The sequence below is a fragment of the Apteryx mantelli genome, chromosome 3 (assembly GCF_036417845.1).
Source record: "Apteryx mantelli isolate bAptMan1 chromosome 3, bAptMan1.hap1, whole genome shotgun sequence".
Classification (NCBI taxonomy): Eukaryota; Metazoa; Chordata; class Aves; order Apterygiformes; family Apterygidae; genus Apteryx; species Apteryx mantelli.
This window is the reverse complement of record NC_089980.1, coordinates 137456214-137477603: the sequence shown is the minus strand read 5'-3', so window position 1 is coordinate 137477603 and position 21390 is coordinate 137456214. Positions and strand designations below refer to the sequence as shown.

The 21390-nt window shown below is 43.2% G+C and overlaps 1 protein-coding gene and 1 long non-coding RNA gene across 3 annotated transcripts in view; one reads left to right on the top strand and one right to left on the bottom strand.

Moving 5' to 3' along the window:
- Positions 1 to 7069: 7069 nt before the first annotated feature.
- LOC136991612 (uncharacterized) lies at positions 7070 to 13864 on the bottom strand. Of its 2 annotated transcripts, XR_010883848.1 has the most exons (3): positions 13780 to 13864; positions 11237 to 11433; positions 7070 to 8143 (listed from the first exon to the last, which is right to left on the bottom strand). It is a non-coding gene; the product is annotated as an uncharacterized lncRNA (long non-coding RNA). The 2 variants fall into 2 exon arrangements; XR_010883847.1 differs by having other exon boundaries at positions 7070 to 11433.
- MSRA (methionine sulfoxide reductase A) overlaps positions 13702 to 21390 on the top strand; it is a 297786-nt gene continuing 290097 nt past the window's right edge. The window contains exon 1 of the mRNA XM_067294424.1: positions 13702 to 13862. Coding sequence (XP_067150525.1) covers positions 13733 to 13862 — 130 coding nt within the window. The 5' untranslated portion in view covers positions 13702 to 13732. The remainder of the gene's footprint in view (positions 13863 to 21390) is intronic.

Here is a 21390-nt window from a genome sequence, read left to right as displayed (position 1 = left end):
CCACTCCTAAAAGGAGGACTATAATAGAGTGATGCTCTCCACCACTTGGCCAGGGTAGTGACAGCGACTGAGATGTGCTAAGGGAGACCAGAGATGCTGAGAGGCAACAAGACAATCAAACAGGGAAAGGTCAGTTATTCACTGGGTAACTATAATGGGAAATTTTGATGCTGAGAGTAAATTTTTAGATACCTGTAAACAACTACTTTGTGGAGACACGTAGTTAGGGAAGAAGGAACTCTTGATACAGCCCAGAGCAGGATCACTGTGGTATTAGCAAAGAAACTGTTCTGTATGAGAAGCCATAACGTACTGAGATGCAGTGGTGTCATAGGAACAAGAAAGCCAAAAATATCACCGGTGCAGTCTTTACTTTGAAAAGGAGACCTACAAAAAATGAGGCAACTTGTCAAAAGGAAATTATTAAGAGCCACCAAATGGGTGAAATGTTTGCAAGCAGCACAGACATTGTTTAAAGACATCGCATCAGAGGCTCAGAGAAAATACAAAGTGTATATCAGAAGAGATTTTAAAAAGACCAGAAGAAAGCTACTGTAATTAAAGATCAGAGCAAAGGAGGCTATTACAAGTAAGAAGACTTCGTGTTCAAACAAGGAAAAAATAGAGAACCTGCATTCTATTAAAAAGGTAGACTAAAAAGATGTTAAGAATAACTTTCTACGAGCAAGAACAGATTATCAATCCTTTTCCAAACATGATTGAACTAAGAAGCCTACCAGACAGTATGAATGGCCAACAGAGGATCAAGGAACAAGATGAATAATATCAGATCTGCAGGCCACAGGGTAAGCATCGAAGAACTCTAAAGGAACTCGAATGTGAAATTATCAGACTGGCAACCATGGTGCTGGACTTCTCACTTGCTGTGGTCTTTAAATGTGAGGAATGGAAATGTGACAACATTTTTTTAAAGTAATTTTGATGCCTGTACAGAGAAAATTGCTAGTATTTGTAACACAGAACAGAAACAGCGAGCGCATGCAGCTATGATGGGAAAAAGTCCACGTAGCTTTTGCAAATGGAAGTCTTGCTTGACAAAACTACTAGAGCTCTTTGACAGCACCAACTAGTATGTTAATGTGAACGGTGGTGTATACGTGGCCTTTCAAAGGCTTTTCAAAGGCCCTTACCAAGTACTGCTAGAGAAAGTAAGCTGCCATGGGCATAAGAGGGTAAAAGAGGTATGAGGTTGTTGCTTGTCCTTTAACCAGTGAAACCAAGTGTTTCACAAGAAAGGGAGATCATTAATAGTGTCTTAGTGCTGGGATGTGGACCGTTGAGCAGATTTGTAAAAGATCTGGAAAAGGGAGAGAACAATAAGATGGCAGAATTTGCTGATGAAATTGCATTTTTCAAGGCTGCACAAATAAAAACCAGTTGCAGAAATCTCTTATAGCACTGAGATGCTGGGTGATAAAATGGCAGCTGAGATTCAGCGTCTGTCACGGCAAATTAAAGCACATGGGGAAAAGCGACTCTCTGACAAGTGCTGGTGCTGAATGAGATATTATCATAGGAGATGTGATCCTAGAGCTATGGCAGTTATGAAAACAAGAGAAAAACCACTGCCCAGTAGTAAATAAAAGGATAAAAACGCTTTTGTCCTCCAAGCGACAATCTGAATGTTGGGAATTGTTAGGAAGTGAAAGAGAACAAAACAGAAGACATCATTTGTCACATGCAAAACCACATTTGGGGTAGTGAGTCCAGTTTTGGGGCTCCCCAGTACAAGAAGGACACTGGCAAATGGGAATGAGTCCAGTGGAGGCCATCAGTATGCCTAGGGAGATGGAGTACATGACGTACAAAGACAGGTTGAGAGAACTGGGTTCGTTCAACCTAGAGAACAAAAGGCTAAATGGAGATTCTATTGTCACCTTCAACTATCTAAAGGGAAGGTATAGAGAAGACGGAGCCAGACTCTTCTTGGAGATGCACAAAGGACAAGAAGTGAAGGTACACAAGCTGCAACAAGGGAGGTTCTGGTTGGATATAAGGAAAAAATCTTCACTGTGATGGAGGTCAAACACTGGGACAGTGACCTGGAGAGGCAGTGGAGTCACCATCCTTTAAGATAGTCCAAACTCAGGTGAGCAATGCCCTGAGCAATCTGGGCTCAATTGGCCCTACTTTGGGTGTGGGGTTTGAACAGAGACCTCCAAAGGCCCTTTCCTCCCCAAACCATTCCATGATTCTAGGATTGTGTTGCAGAAATCTCAAACTCTTCTACAAGTGTTTGCTAGTGCCCTTGACAGAAATGGGAGACTGGCCTGAGTGGAGTCTGTGCTGTCCTGCTGAAGCTGGGTCTATGGTCTAGTGAGCCTGGTGGGAGGTGGCAAAAGAGGACCCAGACACAAAAATATTTTTGCAAGGCTTGGCCCAGCCTGGCGTTTTCTATAGGCTGGTACAAAGAGGAAACAGTGAGCTGAATCCTTTCTCTGGTTTCAAACAGTGCTTGCCAGTGTGTTGGCACATTTCTTTCACAGAATCACAGGGCTACCAAGATGATTAGGGGACTGGAGCATCTCTCTTATGAGGAAAGGCTGAGAGAGCTGGGCCTGTTTAGCCTGGAGAAGAGAAGGCTGAGAGGAGATCTTATCAACGTGTACAAGTATCTGAAGGGAGGGTGTCGAGAGGATGGGACCAGACTCTTTTCAGTGGTGCTGAGCGACAGGACGCGAGGCAACGGGCACAAACTGAAACACAGATGCTTCCATCTGAACATGAGGAAAAAGTTTTTCACTGTGAGGGTGACAGAGCACTGGAACAGGTTGCCGCGAGAGGTGGTGGAGTCTCCTTCTCTGGAGATATTCAAAATGCGCCTGGACGTGATCGTGTGCAACGTGCTCTAGGTGACCCTGCTTGATCAGGGGGGTTGGACTAGATGATCTCCAGAGGTCCCTTCCAACCTCAGGGATTCTGTGATTCTGTGATCACAGAGTAGCTGGGGTTGGAAGACACCTCTGGAGATCATCTGGTCCAACCCCCCTGATCGAAGAAGGGTCAGCTACAGCAGGCTGCTCAGGACCGTGTCCAGTTAGGTTTTGAATATCTCTGAAGATGGGGAGTCCAAAACCTCTCTGTTTGAGATCACCTTTCCTGGTGATAATTTTCCACAGGTGAAGTCAAGATTAGTAAAAGTGCTCAGGATGGAAGCTCTCTGCTGACTAAGAGAAGCGCTGCAGCCAGGGCCTCTGAGCCTTGCAGCTCTGAAACTTTCTCCCTTTCTCTGTCTGCCTTTTTAACTCGCAGGGCACTCTGCAATGCCTGTATTTTCGTGTGGGGTTGTAAAGGGCAGAGGGAGGAGGAGGAGGAGAGATTGTGGGTTTTGCACTGGTTATTATTCTATCTAGTGGCAAGCTATATTTTATTTTGGGGAAAGATGACTATTGCTTTTGTGACATCGAGTTAGATCCTGGAACTGGAAAAATGCATTTCCCATTGACTTCTTTGGGAGCAGCTTGCACATTTCTGAAAGCAGATGGTATGATGTATATTAAATTATCACTTATGTCGGGGGGCTTATTTTAAGGATGGAAGTGTCATCTCTTGGTATTTGTGCCAGAATTGCTCATCCCCAAACCAGGATTTTCATATTCTTCCAGATATCCTTAGAAGATATTTGACAGTACATGCCCTTCCCAAAGACAGGTAAAAATTTTATTATTTTGTTCTTGTTCTGCATCTTTTAATGAGAAAGAAGAACAGCTTTCTAAATCCTCTTTATAAATAATGATCCAAATTGGCATTAGTTGAATCAAAGGCAAATATCCCACAGACCTCATTGTAAATCTCCACCTGGGTGAAGGTTCACATTGCCAAACAGTGACACCATGAATAAGTAGTACAAAGATGACTAGTAAACACCAAGAAGTCTAATGCAAATGCTGAATCATCAACAATATTTATAACCTCCCACACTAAGAATAGAAGATACCAAGGGACTGCAATTACTGAGATATGACAAATGTTGAATTTTTAATGACTCCAGCTGTAGGACACTTGAACGTCCAAGAATGTTGCTGCTGAGAATCATAACCTTGGTTTAATCCATGCACATTGGTTCTAAGTTATGCTCTGTCCAGTTTGTCCACAAAAAAGTATTAATGTTGCCTATCTAAAGAGTTATGTCCAGCTTTCCAATTACCTGTATCCCATTTTTCATCCTGCTCAAACTCTCCTCTCCATGACCTGGGCTCTTAACTGCTCTTCAGGCTCCTTTGCAACCCTCTTACACTCATTTTGATACCTTTTACTATTATCCAAAGAAACTCATCCTGTGAATGAACCAAGTGACCATCATCTCTTTACTTTAATCCTCTGCACACCACTCTTTCTAAAATAGTCTAGTAATTCCACCACACCAACATGAAAAGCTGTACTCAAAAAAATAGCACCTAAACTGGGCCCATTACGGCTTTGATATATCTGCCTCTTTGGAACATAAGTTCCTGGGGGTAGGATAGGTGACTCATTCCCACTGATTCCCTAGGGTTTAAATATCTAGACAGCCAATAGAATTTAAATACCCAAGTATCTCTGAAGATCTGGACCTGTGCCTTCCTGTGTATATGAAATAGCACTAACAGTTTTCTATAAATAATGCAACAAAAAGTCAGTGCACTTCAGGTATGACAAAGAATGTAATTTAATAGCTGGTCAGGTATGTTTTACATATGTTGTTAATTTTTTTCCTTCCAAATAAAATAAATATTACCTGGCATTTAATCTCCCTCATGAATCCAGCTGTTGTCAGAAAACGTCTTGCTATTTTTGTTTAAAACACATTTCAGGTGTCTCTTAATCCATTTTATTATGATTTCTCCCACAAAACTGTCTCAAATATACAAGCTTTCCATTTACATCAGCACCTGAGTGCATTTTGCCAGGCAATGACAGACCGTGCTGCATATCTATATATTCCCAGAAGAGTTTCCTGTGTTGCAATTCAATAATCACCGTTATTGCTGGATGCCGTAGCAAAATAAGATATCCGTGGTCAAAGCCACGAACATTTCTCATCACCTTTAAGGGAATTCCAGCTTCATTCCCCTTGCACACACTTTTATGCATGGAAAGGAGAAAATAGCTCGGTTTCATACAGAGCATCTGCGACTCGGCTAATTGCCTCATTTGCAGGAGCCGGGGCTCTGCAGGTGTAGTTGAAGAAGGGCTCCACAAGAGGGCTCAGGGAAATAGCCTGCATCCCTGGAGCAGCCCGGCCGGGAGGACATCCTGCTGGGCAGGGCAGCCCAGCCCCGCGGGGACACCTCCGCTCCTCCAGCACATCCACTGCGCTCCTTAAAACAGCTCAGCCAGCGAAAACAAATAAACAGGCGGGCCAAACAACATCGGCTTTTATTACCGTGCCTAGGCTCCTCCATGCATTTTTAATCTTTTGCCCCGGTATTTCTTGCAGACTCGATTAATAACTGCGAATGTTGCTGCACGGTAATATACGATAGCACTTAACGCTTACGAAGCTCCCTTTCAGTTTTATAGTATCGGCGCAGCAGGCTGCACCGAGCACCACATGAGCACATTTATAAAAAGCTTATTACAGCATACAGTGCTAGAGCTGGGTTTTGAGCCCTGTGTGGAAAACCAGTGCTATTAAATGCGATTATTTCCTTTAGAAGGGCAGTGTAAACAACTCTGTCATTTGTTTTTATAAAGTCATCGCTGCCATTGCATACAAACTAGTGCTGATTGACAAAGCCAAGGAATTTACTAGACGCTGTGCAATGCATTTAAAAAACACTGGCAGACCATGTTTACGTTGCAGAGGCCTCTGAGCATTTCTGAGTAACTGCATCTTATGAATGTGATCAATGCAGCAGCTATAACCTTCCACTGGCAGAATTTTCCACAGAAAAACTTAATTGATTCCATTAGCCCTTTTTTTATTGTGCGGCTTTGCCTTCGGATGAAAACAGAATCACAAAGCAAGCCGCAATATTCTGACCAAGTGTGCATCTATGCATGCAAGCAAAATGAGCTGCCAAAAATACACTTTAGGTGACATATAATACCTTTCCTCCCATTCCAACTATTTGAAGCCTGTTGGGAATAAATACCCTTGCTTTATTGGTTAGAGAAGTGATGTTTTTACAGATTTTGAGGATATTCTATGTTATCTGCAGAATTTAAGTAAGCCTTCCTTATTATGAAAGATTATAAAGGAAATCCAGTTATACACCGTTTCTTTGTATTTGCAAGATCGATCAAATTAGTACCTCCAGCAGAGCAGCGTGCTGTGCCGTTGCCTTAGCGTAATGTGGCCCCTGAAGCACAAGGACAGTTCACATGTTGACTTTATTTTTTTTCCCCATTATCAATACTTTAAATAGAAGTTCTCAACACACTTTAGCCACATCTATGGATTTATGTGAAAGGACATGATAGAAAGAACTTACAAAAAGAGAAATATTTTAGCAAATATGAATTTGGGCTTCAGGAAGGAAAAAGGCCTTAGTAGGGAAGGAACAGAAAGATCTGGGGGAATATGAGGTCAGTAAGGGAAATTCTGGAGAAGGGAAAGTACCGCACCAGTTGTGATGGGGAACATGAAGAATATTGTGCTAAGGAAGTCAATTTGTCTTGAAACGGCTAGTCAGTGACAGAATAATGTGTAACATGAGCAACATTTTTATGGGTTTGAAATCTGCTTAAAATTGCTGCAGTTTTAAATAAAGGAGAAAACTTACCTTCAGTTAACAAAAAAATTAAGGTATCCACTCTGGGCTGCTCACCAAGGCACCTTCTGCTGTGAGTTGGATGAGATAAACCTATCATCTGCTCCACCCTCCAATTTTGAGATGGGAAGAACTACGTTCCAGAGATACTCATCCTCCTTTGTTTGCTACAGAAAAATAGCTAGATGACCAGCCTGCACTGGATGCCTCTCCTCTAGATAGCTAAAGTTAGGTGATATCAGTCCCACCCCAAACTATTCTTCTCTGCCTTCACCTGCAGGGATTTATTGCTATGCATAAAGTTCATCTTCAAAGCAAGAGTTCAGGGTGACAAACACACACAAATTCTGAAGTGAATGATACAGAGGATATTTATTGAGAAATCTGTTATGAAAGCTACAGTTTTACCGAGAGAAAGGCTGTGTCATGACGGTTTTGAAGAAGTGGTGAGATCTGTGTTGAAATTTCAGGTTTTGAGTAGAGAAGGATGATAACGGCAATCTAAACTGGCATGTACAGCACAGGCCACTGAACTCACCCCAGTAATTCATGCACTTAGAACAGGATTTGGAAACTCACTTACAGAATATTCTGTATCACAGCAGGAAATCTCGATTTAAAAGCCCCAGGGCTGAGCCTCAGCTGCTCTAACATCTCTAAGCCCATGAAATTTATGGAGCTGTGAGAAGCCACACCATTGAAGGAGATATCTGCAAACTGTCCAGCTGCTACATCTTGGGCTATGATCTACCTGGCTGCAAAGTGTTAATTCAGTTCTAGCAGGTGTTTGCAGCTCTGCTGGAAAAACTCAGTGGTGACAGACAACCCCAGGAATAGCTGTTTAACAACTGATACACGTCGAGACCTTTGACTTTTTTGTCTGGGTAGGATTTGGCTCAAGATTAGAGACATTTTAGGAGTCCACGCATAAGTGTCTACACATGCATATGCATCAGGCATCTGATCTCCAAAGACTGGCAAAGCTTTTCTGTTCAATAGACCCTGGAAACTGGAGTGAATGAGTTCACACTGACACAAGCAGTCACTTGGTCACCTGAATTGCTCTGTTGATGGTAGGACTTGATTCAGCTGCCCCCATACAGGTGCTGCCTGCTGCCTGAAATGCTCTGCAGCATCCAAGACATCCACATGGAGCTTGCAGATATGACACAGGCCATTTTTGAGGCCAGTGCCTGTCTGGAGGAGCACCTAGAGCTCAGGTGATACATCCCAGGGCACTGCAAAAGCCACCAGGCTCTTAGATCCAAGTCCTGCATGAACCAGCTCTCCAGGGACTATTGTGAGAGCTCAAAACCTGATTCACAAGGAGACACTGACGTGCAGACATTGAAATGCAGGTGTCTGCATCACCTTTGCTTGTGTCAACAGATGAGAACCAGTTAGACAGAGACAGTCTGAAGCTCCAGCTAGGGAAAGAGAGAAGCAGGGCTTATAGCAAACCTGACAATAAGAAAACTTGCACATAGATTGGTTGTTGCATTAGCTTTTTTCCCCCCCTGTAATTGCTACAGCACAGTGGATAAATAAAGAAGGTGCATAAAGAAGCTGCTTGCATGCCTGCATTTTCATGTTCTCCCTGGCATGTACGGTAGATTCTGTTCTGTTAAATTGCCCATTGTTTTTGACATCCCTCTGTAAATCCCAAGTCACTGCATTATTCCGAGGTACAGTGCTGATGGCTCTTCTACGTCAGCTCCATTTTTAGTATAATTTATGTAGCTTAATCTGTATCTAAATGCTCATCTAGATCCCAAATGGAAGGCAGATGAATGCCTGATTAATCCTTCCTCCTCTCTCTAGAAACTGCCTCGTGTAGATTGCTTTACTGTATTATCTTCTTTGCTCTTCTTCTGGGGTAATAGATACAGCTGTTGCTACAGGAGTTCAGGCCTGTTGCTTCCAAAAAGAATTGCGGCACTTAAAGTCTCCAGTTCCCTTGACTGGAAAACCTATTCAGCACCTTTAAAACTGTGGAAACAGTGAGTTTGCTCTGAAGAAAACGTGCTTTCTTAGAGATGTCTTGTTACCTGGTCAATCACAAAATGTAATTGCAGTGAGGCAACCATCATGGACCTGGTGTGGTTACAGCTATGTCATGTATGGATTGGTTCTAGGCTCTGTTGTTTGACATTTTTATCAATTATGAGGAAGAACATGGAAAATGATTTCCAACTGCTAGCAGCTGACCCTAGAACTGTGGGAGTGGTAGTAACAAAGATGGGCCATTGGTGCAAGTCTATACCAGTGATTTAAACAGCACCAAGGACTAAGCATGGAACATAATTGTCTATATATTTGCCATAATCTAAATTTTTGCCATAATTGAGTAGCACTCTTCCAAACAATTCCTGTAGTCTAGGAGGTGGCACAGGCCAGGGACAGTTCCCTGCAGACCGACTGGATACGGCCACACTGTTTGGAGACAGAGGGACTCCAATAGCATTGCCGTGGCCAGGCTGCACCAGCCGGGCTGAGATCCCAAGAACAGGCCCAGGCACTGTACAGTTGACTGGTACAGATGCACCACAGAGCGCTCCCGATCACTTAGTAACATGGGTACAAACAGATATGGTCAATTCGGAGTGTAATTATTGGGATAAAGGACACGCATCACACTTTGGGATGAGGGATGCATATTGGCATGCATTACTGAAGAGCTCTTGGGAGTCACAGTAGCGTATGTCCAAGGCAGGAAGGTCTAATATGGCCCTTGGACATATGCATGCAATCCCAAGCAGGGATCAGGAAACTACATTACGCCTGCACTTGCTTTGGTGTGAACAGTACTGTGATGCCGTATTCATTATTCACATCTTTATCAGATTGACTGGGCAGCAAAAAGAAAAAAAGAAAAAAAGAAAAAAAAACAGGAAAAATGTCAGTTGAAAAAAATGGAGAAGGTTCAGAGAAGGGCAATGAGAATACCTATAAGATTAGAAAACGCTTCATTTTGATGGACTGCAAGAGTCCTGTTTATCTTGGCAAATAGAGGTGACAGAGCACTGGAATGAGTTGCCCAGAGAGGTTGTGGAGTCTCCTTCTCTGGAGATATTCAAAACCCGCCTGGACGCGATCCTGTGCAACGTGCTCTAGGTGACCCTGCTTGAGCAGGGGGGTTGGACCAGATGATCTCCAGAGGTCTCTGCCAACCTCGACCATTCTGTGACTCTGTGATTCTGTGACCAAAGTCCACAGCAGTAACTGTGGGTAATAAAAACTGGGCAACAAAAGTTTCTTCATTCTATGAAGCTAAACAAAGATTTAATGGACAGGAGCTGAAGTTAAACCAGAAATAAGGTACATATTTTTAACAATAATTAAGCACAGTAAACTACTAAGGCCTGTAGAGGATCTTCTCTCACTGCATGTTTTAAAACAAAAAAGGATTATTTTTCCAGGATATGTATACTGCAGCACAAAATCTAAATTGTTCCTCTTGGCTTTATAAAAAATGTATTATCGAGGAAATGGTTACATAGGGCTTAACTGGTTCCAAGTCACAGCAAATTTTGCTACACTGGAAAAATACATCTATCCTAAAACACAAAGGCCAGCAAATCTGACTACAAAGGAAAGGCTTATATAGTATATATCAAGTCCTGGAAAAAATTGTGCACATTTTGAGCAAGTTCTTAGAACAGGATGACTGGGAATCTTTGTAGGAACCCTGGCTGAAAGGACACAGGCAAACCCATGTCCCTTTTCTTCCCTCTCTCTCCCATACACTTACCTTTTTCCTTCTTTATACTGGTTTCCTAAAGATTTTTAGTATATGACATAAAAATTGCTACGCTGGGAATACTGTGATTAGTACAGGCAAATCCAAGAACTGTATAGGTATCTTGGTCTAGGCTGATATACAATACTTTTGAACTCAATTTGTATGTTAGCACATATAAAATCTATGTTTAAGTGGGAAGCATGATACATTACAAACAAAAAATAACCAGGTTCTGCTGCTTGCTTGGACTGGTAAATCTGTATCAAGAAAACTTTCAGAGTATGATTTTTAGACTCTCTAAATCAGATCTCAACCTGTGGAATGAGAGCAGGGGCTAGTCCCTATTTTCCTCAATTGTAAGTGGGATTTATCTAATTAAAAAAGTATTCTGTTTCCACAGAGCCAAAATGCACTAAGCAGTTCTGAAAATGAGCTGTTTTTATTTGTTAAGTGGCATCATGGCTTACTGTTTTTTAATATTTAGGATCCAGTTATGAAGCAGGAACACACTGTGTGAAGTGCAAACATGGAATGAAAGACCACTTCCTGCCTGTAATAGCTGTAATCTAAGCACAGCATCAGCCCCACTATCTGTCACTTCTCTAACCACTCTTTCGGAGTCCCACCGCCAATCTCTTAATACCCTGCTCTGCCATCGTCAGCCTCACAGACGAAGCAGCTGAATGCAGTGGACAGCTATGCAATTTTTCCTGTAAGAATTAATATAACGGAAAGGACATTTCTGCAGAGATTTTGGAGATGCACACGATTTAAATACTTAGGGACAGCAGAGGCAGCACAGAAGATGCACAGGCAGGAGCAGGATCACTGGGGTCACCGACTGGAGGAGACGCTGGCTTTTCAGCAGCTGGCACTTCAGAGCAGATCAGGGCTCCAGAAGATCTCAGCCACTTCATCTGTGAGGCTGAACGCCCAAACATTACTCTGCTTTTCTGTCCTTCACCTCCGATTGACCTTGATTCATATGAGGAAGAGGACAATGAAAACGTAACCGTTCAGAAAAGAGGCAACAAGAATGCTCACAGTAACAGATTCACGTGGGGCATTCAGGCTCACAGGCAAATACATTAATCCTTATGGGAAAAACTGCATTGCTATCCATCGTAATGTTAGTCGTTGCAGTTTTCAGAAACATGTTCTTGGCAGATAGTGCAGTATAGATACATATGGTGAAACGGAAGAAATGCAGACAAGCAGAGGAACAGTTTTTAACTACTGGTCAGTATAAAACCAGTGGCTGTCATCACCTTTAATGGCTTCTTAATGCAAAATAAATGAGAGTTAGAAAACATCAGCCTGCATAACACTACAAATGCAAGGAAACAGCTATTAGGTGAACATCTTTTAAATAAAATTCACACTTTGCTATTGAGAATTTCTGATTTTTAGTAACTTTTACTGTCAGAAGGTCACAGGGTTACTTATCATGCATGCCTCCATATTCCCTCATTCTTTATTTAAAGGGTTTTCTTCAGGTTCTGGCAGATTTTTTTGGAAGTCACTTGAGGTTCTCTCCAGCCCTGTTTCTCAATAAATCAAACTGTATCAAAAATTTAACAAAACATGAAAAATGGACTGCAATGCTGGAACTACTTGCACTCAAAGAGCATGTTGTTCACCTTTCAAACATAGGAATAACAATGAATCTGAAGACTGATATGGGACAGCTTGCCTCACACCAGGCTCCCGTCTGAATTTTTAATTTTAAGGGAAGCCTGACTCCTAAAACATGAATTTCCTGCTTCTCCAGATTATTTCAGGAGCATCTGGGAATTCTCAATACTGCAGTAAATATTCAACTCCATTATAAGTATGAATAAATTCTATGTCTCAACCATATCATATCCTTGTAAAATCCAGCTTGATTATGAGCTGAATGGAACGGCATTCCTTTGTCACAGACCATTTTTTGAGAGAATTATTTAGCCTTCCTGCCATAGACTATGCATCAGTCCATCGTTTTATTGTGTTCTCTCTTATTCAGCCAACAATCCAACTTTTTCAAAACCCTCCAGATGAATTTTGCTTTGAATTATTCTTGTTTTCTTTCTATAACCCCTTTGCTCCTTTTTCCTTGTGCATTATCTCTTCCTATACTCTGCAATTCACAGTGTAAGACCCCTGCCTAGTTCACAAGCCTTCTTTGCAGTCTGAGGTTTTTACATGTATTTCCCTTCTGTCTGTTGCCCACGACTATACGCAGAAAATGAAGTTAAATTGTTTGAAAAACAAGACACCGTTGCTCCAGTGTCTGTAAGTCTTCTGCGTTAGAAACCTGTACTGGTGTTGCTCTACCTTCAATACACATTGTGTGCATTACCCCCAAAAAGGTAGTGGGTATTTTCTGTAAGAAGTTATACTGTTTGCTTGTTGTTTCTATACTTTTATTGCAAACATATGTGCAGACAATGATCTCCTGAGCAGCGTGTTACTTAGAGCAGCTTCTTTGTATAAAGAATACTGTGCAAGACGAGCATGATACAGTGGGTTAGCTAAACACAACCTAGGGGAGTGCTGCATACACCAGCAAATAAAAAAAACTCTGGAAAAAAAAAAAAGAGATCATAGTAATATAAATCATATCACTGCATGAGGAGCTTGTGCAAGACGTTTTGCCGAGCGTGTCTGCACAACCACACGAACCGGGGGCACGGACAAAAGGCCAGAGCGGAGGCCCCACGCGTGTATACCCCAAGAGGGGCAGGCGTGGAAAAAACCCCTCCCGAGGAAGTGCCCCGGCAGAAAACGGAGGGGGCACAGCGGTGCGGAGGGGCTCCGGAGCAGCGAGTCCAAGAGCCAGGCACGGGGGGCTGGGAGAGCGGGGTCAGCGCCAAGGCGAAGCGGGCAGAGCTCGAGCGAGGGCTACTTGTGGGTCGGGACACGCAAAACGGGGCAGACGAAGCCTGAGCAAGGGATGACGGTGGTACCTTGGGGCCCGTTGCCCTCCCCGCCCCGTCCCGGAGCGCTCTTCCCCCCCCCCCCCGTCCGGTCCGGTCCGGTCCGGTCCGGTCCGGTCCGGTCCAGACCGGTTCCCGCCGGCTGGCGCCGGGGCAGGTGCAAGTGACGGTTGGGCGCGGACCCCCCGCGGCGCGCGCTGCCCCGCTGACGTGCGCGCGCGCTCTCGACCCCCCCCACCCTCCCCCCCAATCACCACTGCCGCCGCCACCCGGCCCGACAGCCAGCGCGCGCCGGGCCGCTCCCCCCTCCCCCGCCGCCGCCGCCGCCGCCGCCGCCGCCATCCGACTCGGGGGCGATGCCCACAGCGGCGCGGCGCCTCCTCCGCCCGCTCGTCAGCTCCACCTTCAGGATGGGCGACTCGGCCTCCAGGCTGCCTCGGAGAGAAGACGCGCTCCCCGGCAGGAGCCGAAGGATCCAGGTGGCAGGTAGGGACGACCCCCCCCCCCCCCTCCCGGCTCGCCCCTGGGGCGGCGGGGGGAGGGGAGGCGCCGAGGCCCTCGCGCTCGCCGCAGACACCGCCCACATGGCGCAGGCGCGCTTGCGCGGCCCCCTTGGCGCGGCCCTCCGCGCATGCGCGCGGCCCGCCCGCCGCTACAGGCGGCGCCTCCCCGCCTCCGCTGCGGCGGCTCGCGGGGCGCATGCGCGCGGGGGGCGCGGCGTAGGCGCGGTGGCGTCTCGTCCTTGCCGGGTGGGGAGCGGCGCGGCGCAGAGGAGGCTGCGATGGGGAGTCGGAGCTAGGACGGTCCCTGCTCAGCCCGTTCCGCGCTTACTGTTTTGTCTCCGCCTTACAGTCCTTTGTGCATCCTGTGAGATGCCTTAGGAACACGTTTATTCCCGTAGTTACCTGCACGATACCATTTTCTGTGCGCCCCTGCGATAAGAATAGCAGTTGACTGGTTGCTGGACCTGCCAGCAAGCGCGTTCCCGTTGTTCTCTTGGCCATTATGAGGAAAAATAATTTAGAAAAAAATCCCTTACTTGCCTTTGGCTGTATATGGCCTTTCTGTTTACTTTTTACTGAGGCCCATAATAATCTGTGGGTTTTAAAACGTATTTTCCTGTGCCTTGATTTTCCTGTAAAATACAAATGAATAATACCCAAGCGTGGTTTGAGTGCTTTAACAGTCATGGTTTTAAAGTGTTCTTAAATTCTTAAAAAGATCTTGATAATTTTTTAAACAGTGTTCCAATATTCTTCCTTCCAGTTTGGGTAAGTGTATGCTGTCAGGTAAACAAAGTAGCAACCTTGAATTAAGCAACCAGTTCTGCCTTCTGTCAGGCTTCCTAGGCACTGAAAACATTGCAAGATGCTGTCATCACTCTTAAAGAGGTATTATAATGACACCTGGATCATATGCACGATATTTTTTCTCATTTTACAAGGCATTTATTTATAAACATATTTACTCCAGGCATCTAAGCGCTCAAACCAGATCTATGAACCTTAAAAATTTTCTTTTAAACACATAAGGTACATAAGTGCTGGTGGGAGAATAGTTAATGACTGATGGCATAAGCCAAATGAAAGAAGTGGATGAGAGCATAGGAAAATCTTAGATTGCACGGATATTAGGTAAAATGTTGAAGGTAGCAAGAAGGCAGTGCTGAAATTAAAGGTAGCAAGAAGAAGATTGTGTCTGATGTGGAGAAGATGGAGTCTAAGTAGGAACGCAGATGTGGGGTTGATGTGATGAAGGCAATGGACTTTAGAGACGATACCAACAGTGGCGTATTGGATTGATCAGATTGTCACCTTCAAGTCGCTTGGTGCTAAAAGCCTGCACAGAGGATACGCTGGGCCCAAATTATGGCTCCATAAGTAGAATAACTTTGTGCTGTTGTACAAAAAATGTGCGTAGAGGAGTATTTTTTCCTCACTTTGCTGTCTGCGGTCCTTGTAATGCAGCCCAGTACTTATTTGCAGTGAGAGCACATTGGTAGCTCATACTCAACCTGGCATCCACCACAATCCGAGGTCCTTCCCAGCAGGGCTGAGATTATTCTGCACCGGTGCAGAAGTTGTACTTCTCCTTGTTGAACTTTGTGAGGTTTTTGCTGGCATATTCCTGAAATTTTTTAAAGTCCTACTGGATTGAAGCTCTGCTGTTTGGCATGTCCACCCTCACCTCCAATTTAGTGTCATCATCAAATTTGCCGAGTGTGCTTTCTGTCACATCATTCATGGTATTGTTTAAGATATTGAATGATACTGGCCCCAGCATCAGCCTGTAGGGCAACCTGCTACACGCTAGACATCAAGATATCGATCACTGTCTTTTGAGTTGGGTGTTTTCGACGTCTAGTGTCTAGCAGGCTGTTCTTCCACCCCATAATTTCTTGGCTTACAAATGCTGTAAGAGATTGTGTCAAATGCCCTACTAAAGTCAATATGCGTTATATTACATCCACTGCTTTGTCCTCATCCACATAGCCAGTCATTTCATTGCAGAAGGCAGCTCGGCTGGTCAAGCATGATTTGCCTTTGGTAAATCTATGTTGACTATTCCTGATTACTTTCTGGTGTGCTGTGTGTCTGGAAATGGGTTCCAAGAGGACACGCTCCATGATCTTTCCTGGGGCTGTGCTGGGGCTGACCAGTTCCATAGTTCCTCAATCCTCTTTTTGCCTTTCTTAAAAAGGGGTGTTGCGGTAGTCCTTTTCTAGCCATTAGAGACCTCCCCCGATCACCATGATTTTTCTAGATATCATCACATCTAGATATATCATAGTGTTGCACAGTCACATCAGCCAGCTTGCTCGGCAACGTTGGAAAAATCCCATGTGGCCCCATGGATTTAAATGCATCTAGCTTCTTTAAGTGGTCACAGCCTATTTCTTTCCATGTTGTTTGCTGCCACTCTCCTTCCTGTCTGTGCTGATACGTGCAGAGGTCTTGGAGCCGTCTTTGTGAAGACTTAGGCAAAAGAAGGTGTTGAGTGTTTCAGTCTTTTCTGTACTATTACTGTATTGTCCTGCTTGTTCATCAGTGCACCTAATTTTTCTCTGAATTTTCTTTTACTACTATCATTTTTGTGGACAAATGCCCAAACCGGAGGTGGCTGTGCCAGCTGGGTTAGGGGATCATCCTGGGATGTGTTTTCACCAGCTGATGGTTGTCGTCTTCTGCGAATGGCACCTCTGGGCTCTCTTTGCACCTCCTGCACGTTGTGATAATTGCGTTGCTCCTCTTTGCGCATCTGGGTCCCAGTGCTTCTGATCACTGCCACTTTTTAGGTGTCAAATAAATAAGAAGCTGAACATGAGTGTCCTCTGCCTCTTTGCGAGATCTGTCGTTTGGCAGGGAGCCTCTCACGCTGAGAGCTCCTGATCGCCGTCCACAAACTGCGTGAAGGCAGAGACCACCTCAGACCGCTTCCTCCTCTGCTGCAGTCCAAAAGAGGGAAAAGGACGACTGACTGACAAGCTTTAGAGCCTTGTGAAAAGTTAAATGGCATTTCTTTTCCATTTTAACTTGGTGACCAGAGGATTATGTGAGACTTGACCTAGTTCGTGACTTCGGGTTTTTTTTGTTTTATCTTAAGGTTGTTACTGATTTAGGACCTGAGTCTGAGCAAATTACGCAGTAGAGCCTTGTGTATTATACTGATTTCTGTGAAGTGACTGGAAGTAGTTGGTTTGTGATATACAAGGAGCTTGGTTTGTAGAAGTCAATGGGATAAATACCATACTGTGAATTGAAATAAAAATAGAAGTTTCACATACTCTCTTTGTGATCTAGTTGGATTTGTCTGATCTTCAACAAGTGTCTTAATCTAGGAATTTGAGTATGTTTCGCTGTTTTCTTTCCTTGCAGTAGAGCTACTGCATTCATTTTTGAAAAATTTCTTTCGTATGATTTTTATATAATGGTGCAATATAATGTGAAGGTGTGTAGTAAAATTACATGCTATTTATTGCTAATACCTGCCTAGTAGAACTGTTGTTTCCAGAATTAATTTTAGTTATTATACTGCTGAAACCTTGCTATGTTTTTATGAGTAGATGAGTATATGTTATTTAGACTGTTAAAACTTTAATTGACTGTTTTATTTTATGATTGTGGTAGGGGCACTAGTCATGGAGCCCTAACAATGTGGAGGTACCCTCCTGTGCAAGACTTTATATAATACCATATATATATATATATTTTGCATATGTGTGCGTACATATGAATATGCTATAGATGTATATATACACACATATTTTATGTTAGATACAATATATATACATATGCAGTGGCATATGTATCTGTAGTGCATTAATGGATTTTTTTAAGGCAGTCAAGGTGCACGTCATAGGTAGACAGTCTTATAATTGTTTAAATCTATTAAACCTCTTGGCTTTTTATTTATAGATTAATTGGGTAATAATTATAAGCTTGGGGAGGTCATTGTGAACTTTAATCTGACCTTCTGCATAAAAAAGAGCACAACATTTCTGTGAATTAATTCTTACTTGCGTCAGACCATGCTTTTTTAGAGAAAACTTTGATTAAAAATGTCCTTTGATCGAGAATCCACTGCAAAATTTTATAAATTATTCCGATATTTCATAACTCTCTCCATTAAAAAGTGCATATTTTGAATCAGTTTGTTACGTTTGAATGTCAAATCACTGAAACTTGTTACAGTTTTTGTGAGGCTGAAAAGCTCTGTAGTATATTTTCTGGTTTACATGAGGTGCTTCAGATCATAATTAAATGGCTGGTTTACCTATTTTAAAAAATGCAAAGACTACAGCCAGACAGAAACTAAACACAGTGAACTTTCTTAGTCTGCTAGCAGAAGGCATGTTTTACAGTCCGTTATTATTCTTGTATCTTTTCCTTAAACTGTCATCAATTAGTTAACATCTTCCTTGAGTTATGGTTATCAGAAGTAGACACAGGATTTTACTAGTGAGAGCGTCAGGATCAGTCTTACTTCTAATCGGTATTTTCCTGTTTGTATATCAAAGGATAACTTCAACCTTTTAGACCAAAGCCTTTAACTGACTGTCGACTGTAAACCTAAAAGTGTTTCTAAATCATTGGTGTTGTATCTTATTATATTTTTAGCTTTATGAACTGATCTGCATTTGGTTTGACTATTCCATTTAATTCTAAGGCAATATATTTCACATTAAATTCATACAACAGTGAATTTCAGTTATATGTAGAACTGGTATTTCAACTTGGCATGCTGAACTCCAGAAAAAGTTGTGTTGAATGATTTTGCTGAGACATCAGTACTAGAGAAGAATGTGGCTAGCAAGCATAGCAAATTGAGGTTTGGGTAGGGTTCTAGGCTGGCCCTCACTGTTTTATGTTAGTTTGGTATTCAAATCTAGCATGAGTAATTCAGCTTTTGTTGCCTTGATACTGTTAATACAGATATGTGATCTTTGAGTGAAAGGGTGGGATCAGCTCTACCTGAATTCATTTCAGTTGGGATGTGGTGCTCGGGGGGGGGGGGATCTAATCAATGTGTATAAATACCTGATGGGAGGGAGTGAAGTAGGTGGAGCCAGACTCTTCTCAGTGGTGCCGAATGAATGGACAAGAGGCAGTGGGCATTGAAATACATGAAATTCTGTGAGGATGGTTGAACCCCAGGACGGATCTCCCAAGAGGGGTCGTGGAGTCTCCCTCCTTGGAGATATGCAAAACCCGACCAGAAAATGTCCTGAGCTACCTGCTCTAGCTGACCCTGCTTTGAGCAGGGAGGTTGGACTAGATGATCTCCAGAGGTTCCTTCCAACCTCAACAATTCTGTGATTCTGTAAATCCACCTATCCATAGTGGTGGAGGTAGCAGCAGTGTCCATCTTTTCCAGGATCCTCCAGTGATTATAGAACTCCCTCAGGAACTGGGAGATCTGGGTTCTTGGTGATCCTCTTCTGTGGGGAGGCTGAAATGACATGCCAAGCAAATGCTCCAGAATACATGGCCAAAGTGTACCCTGGATGATAGCACCTTCTTTTGTGACTGCAGCACTCCCAACTGTGTCTCCTTTCCTCGAGGCTGGATCCAGACCCTCGAGTCTTTTCTCTTTTTGGCCACAGGACTCTTGTATTTTTGCATGTATACTGTCTGACCAGTAGGAGAGTAGGTCATGCTGTCAGTCTCACAGTATACTCCAAGTACAGGTGATCAGAACATAATTTAAAAATGTTTCATGTTTCCCCAGGCTGAGCAGAGGCCACAAGCTAGCTGTCTCATTGAATGATGAGTGCACTAGTGGACATCACAACCGTTGCATACCTGTCCTGAGAAGAGGAATTAGGAGACTGGGCACTCATTGAGGGAGGCAGCTAATGTTCCATGTACTTGCAGTTGAGATAGGTTGAACCCAAATAACGTGTACTGGATCAACTTCTGGAAACACTTCCATTTTTCCTTAAGTTCCTGGAGGACATGTGGAAGCTACGCAACAGAGGTCACTTGCTCTTCCTGCAGAGAAATTCACTTCTTTCTGTTAAATTTATGCAGAGCATAGGGAGATATTTTATGGGGACTGCTTTACTCTTCCTGTCCTGTCCCCTTCCTGTTGAAGAAGCACTTGTTTTTCAGAGGATTTAGACAGGGTGGATTCTACCCAAATTGTCTGTATGTGAACAGTAGCATTCCTTATATTCTTATATGGTGTTTATTTCACATGAGATTTCCAAATGAGATGATGTTAGGAATGATATGTCCCCTTAGAAACCTCACTTTTCTCTTGTTTAGTTGAATTTTATTGTTGCATATAGTTGGAGACCTTTTGAAACCTTACAGTTTCTGACCACAATAAAAATAAATTAACATTCAGAAAAGAAACTAACCCTTCAAATTATTATGGGGCTTGTTTTGCTTCTATACCTGTTCGTTTTAGCAGAATTTCTTTCGATGCTAATCTTTTTTACCATTCTTAAAACAATGAACAGAAATGATTGAGGTCAGACTAGCGGGTCTTGGCCAGAATACTTCAACTTATTCTGTTCCCTTTCCCTTTGAGGAGCTGGCTGGTGGGACTGCACGTGCTGCCAGGTCCGTGTGGAAGAGGTGCTAGGGCTAAAGCACATAGCTTTTCTTGTGCATGCTCATGGCCTGGTACAAAGACATCCCACTGGCATTTGATCCCTGTGGGCCTGGGCGTTGGATCATCAAGTGATTTTCTAAAAGAAGAATTTGAGTTGCTTCCATTTTAATTGGTAGGTGTTAAATATACATAAAAGCATAGCTTAGTTCAATACCAATTTTTAAAAACTGGGTATTTTGGGAGTTCACGTGATAGAGATCCTTTGCATTTTGCAGAGCTAGGTATCATTAGAGCATGGGATAAGAACACAAGATACAGCAGGCTTTAAATAACCTTGCGACTGAAAATTCGGAAAGTCGGACTTCGATGAGGAAGCCTGACAGGATGCCAAAATTTGCCATTTTGATGCAGAAGTTGGCGTTCTGGAATAGGAGGCCTGAATTCTGCTTGGTTCCTCTTAGAAAAAAGGCAACAGTTAATTAATCTATGTCATTAAAATTTAAATTACGCTGACTTGTAATGGTATAGGGGCCATTAAACTGGCCAAGCTTACTGGATCTCACTGAGCTGTGATCGTTGACTATCTTATTCTTAAATCATCAATACTTCCTTACCGAGGGAAAAAGGCAAAATAGAGAACTACTGAATGGGATAGTCTGATCTGTTATTATTTGTGAACTGTGTATGTTGTAGAAAGCTCTAGTTGATGGCCAAAGAGGCAGTTTTTATAGCCTGTTTATACTGTCTAGAGCTAGGGAGAAGATCTGGTCCTTTATGCTTATTCATGCCTAAACATATGTTCAGTGTTAGCTTGAGAAGTTTTAAACAGATTTATTCTGATAGTCTGATAATCTGTGGAATTGTATAAAACAGAAGACTTTGTAATAGAGGTGCTGAGTAAAATGTAGGCTACTGGTGAATGGGATAATTGCCCTCACTTTTGCTCGGTTCCTGC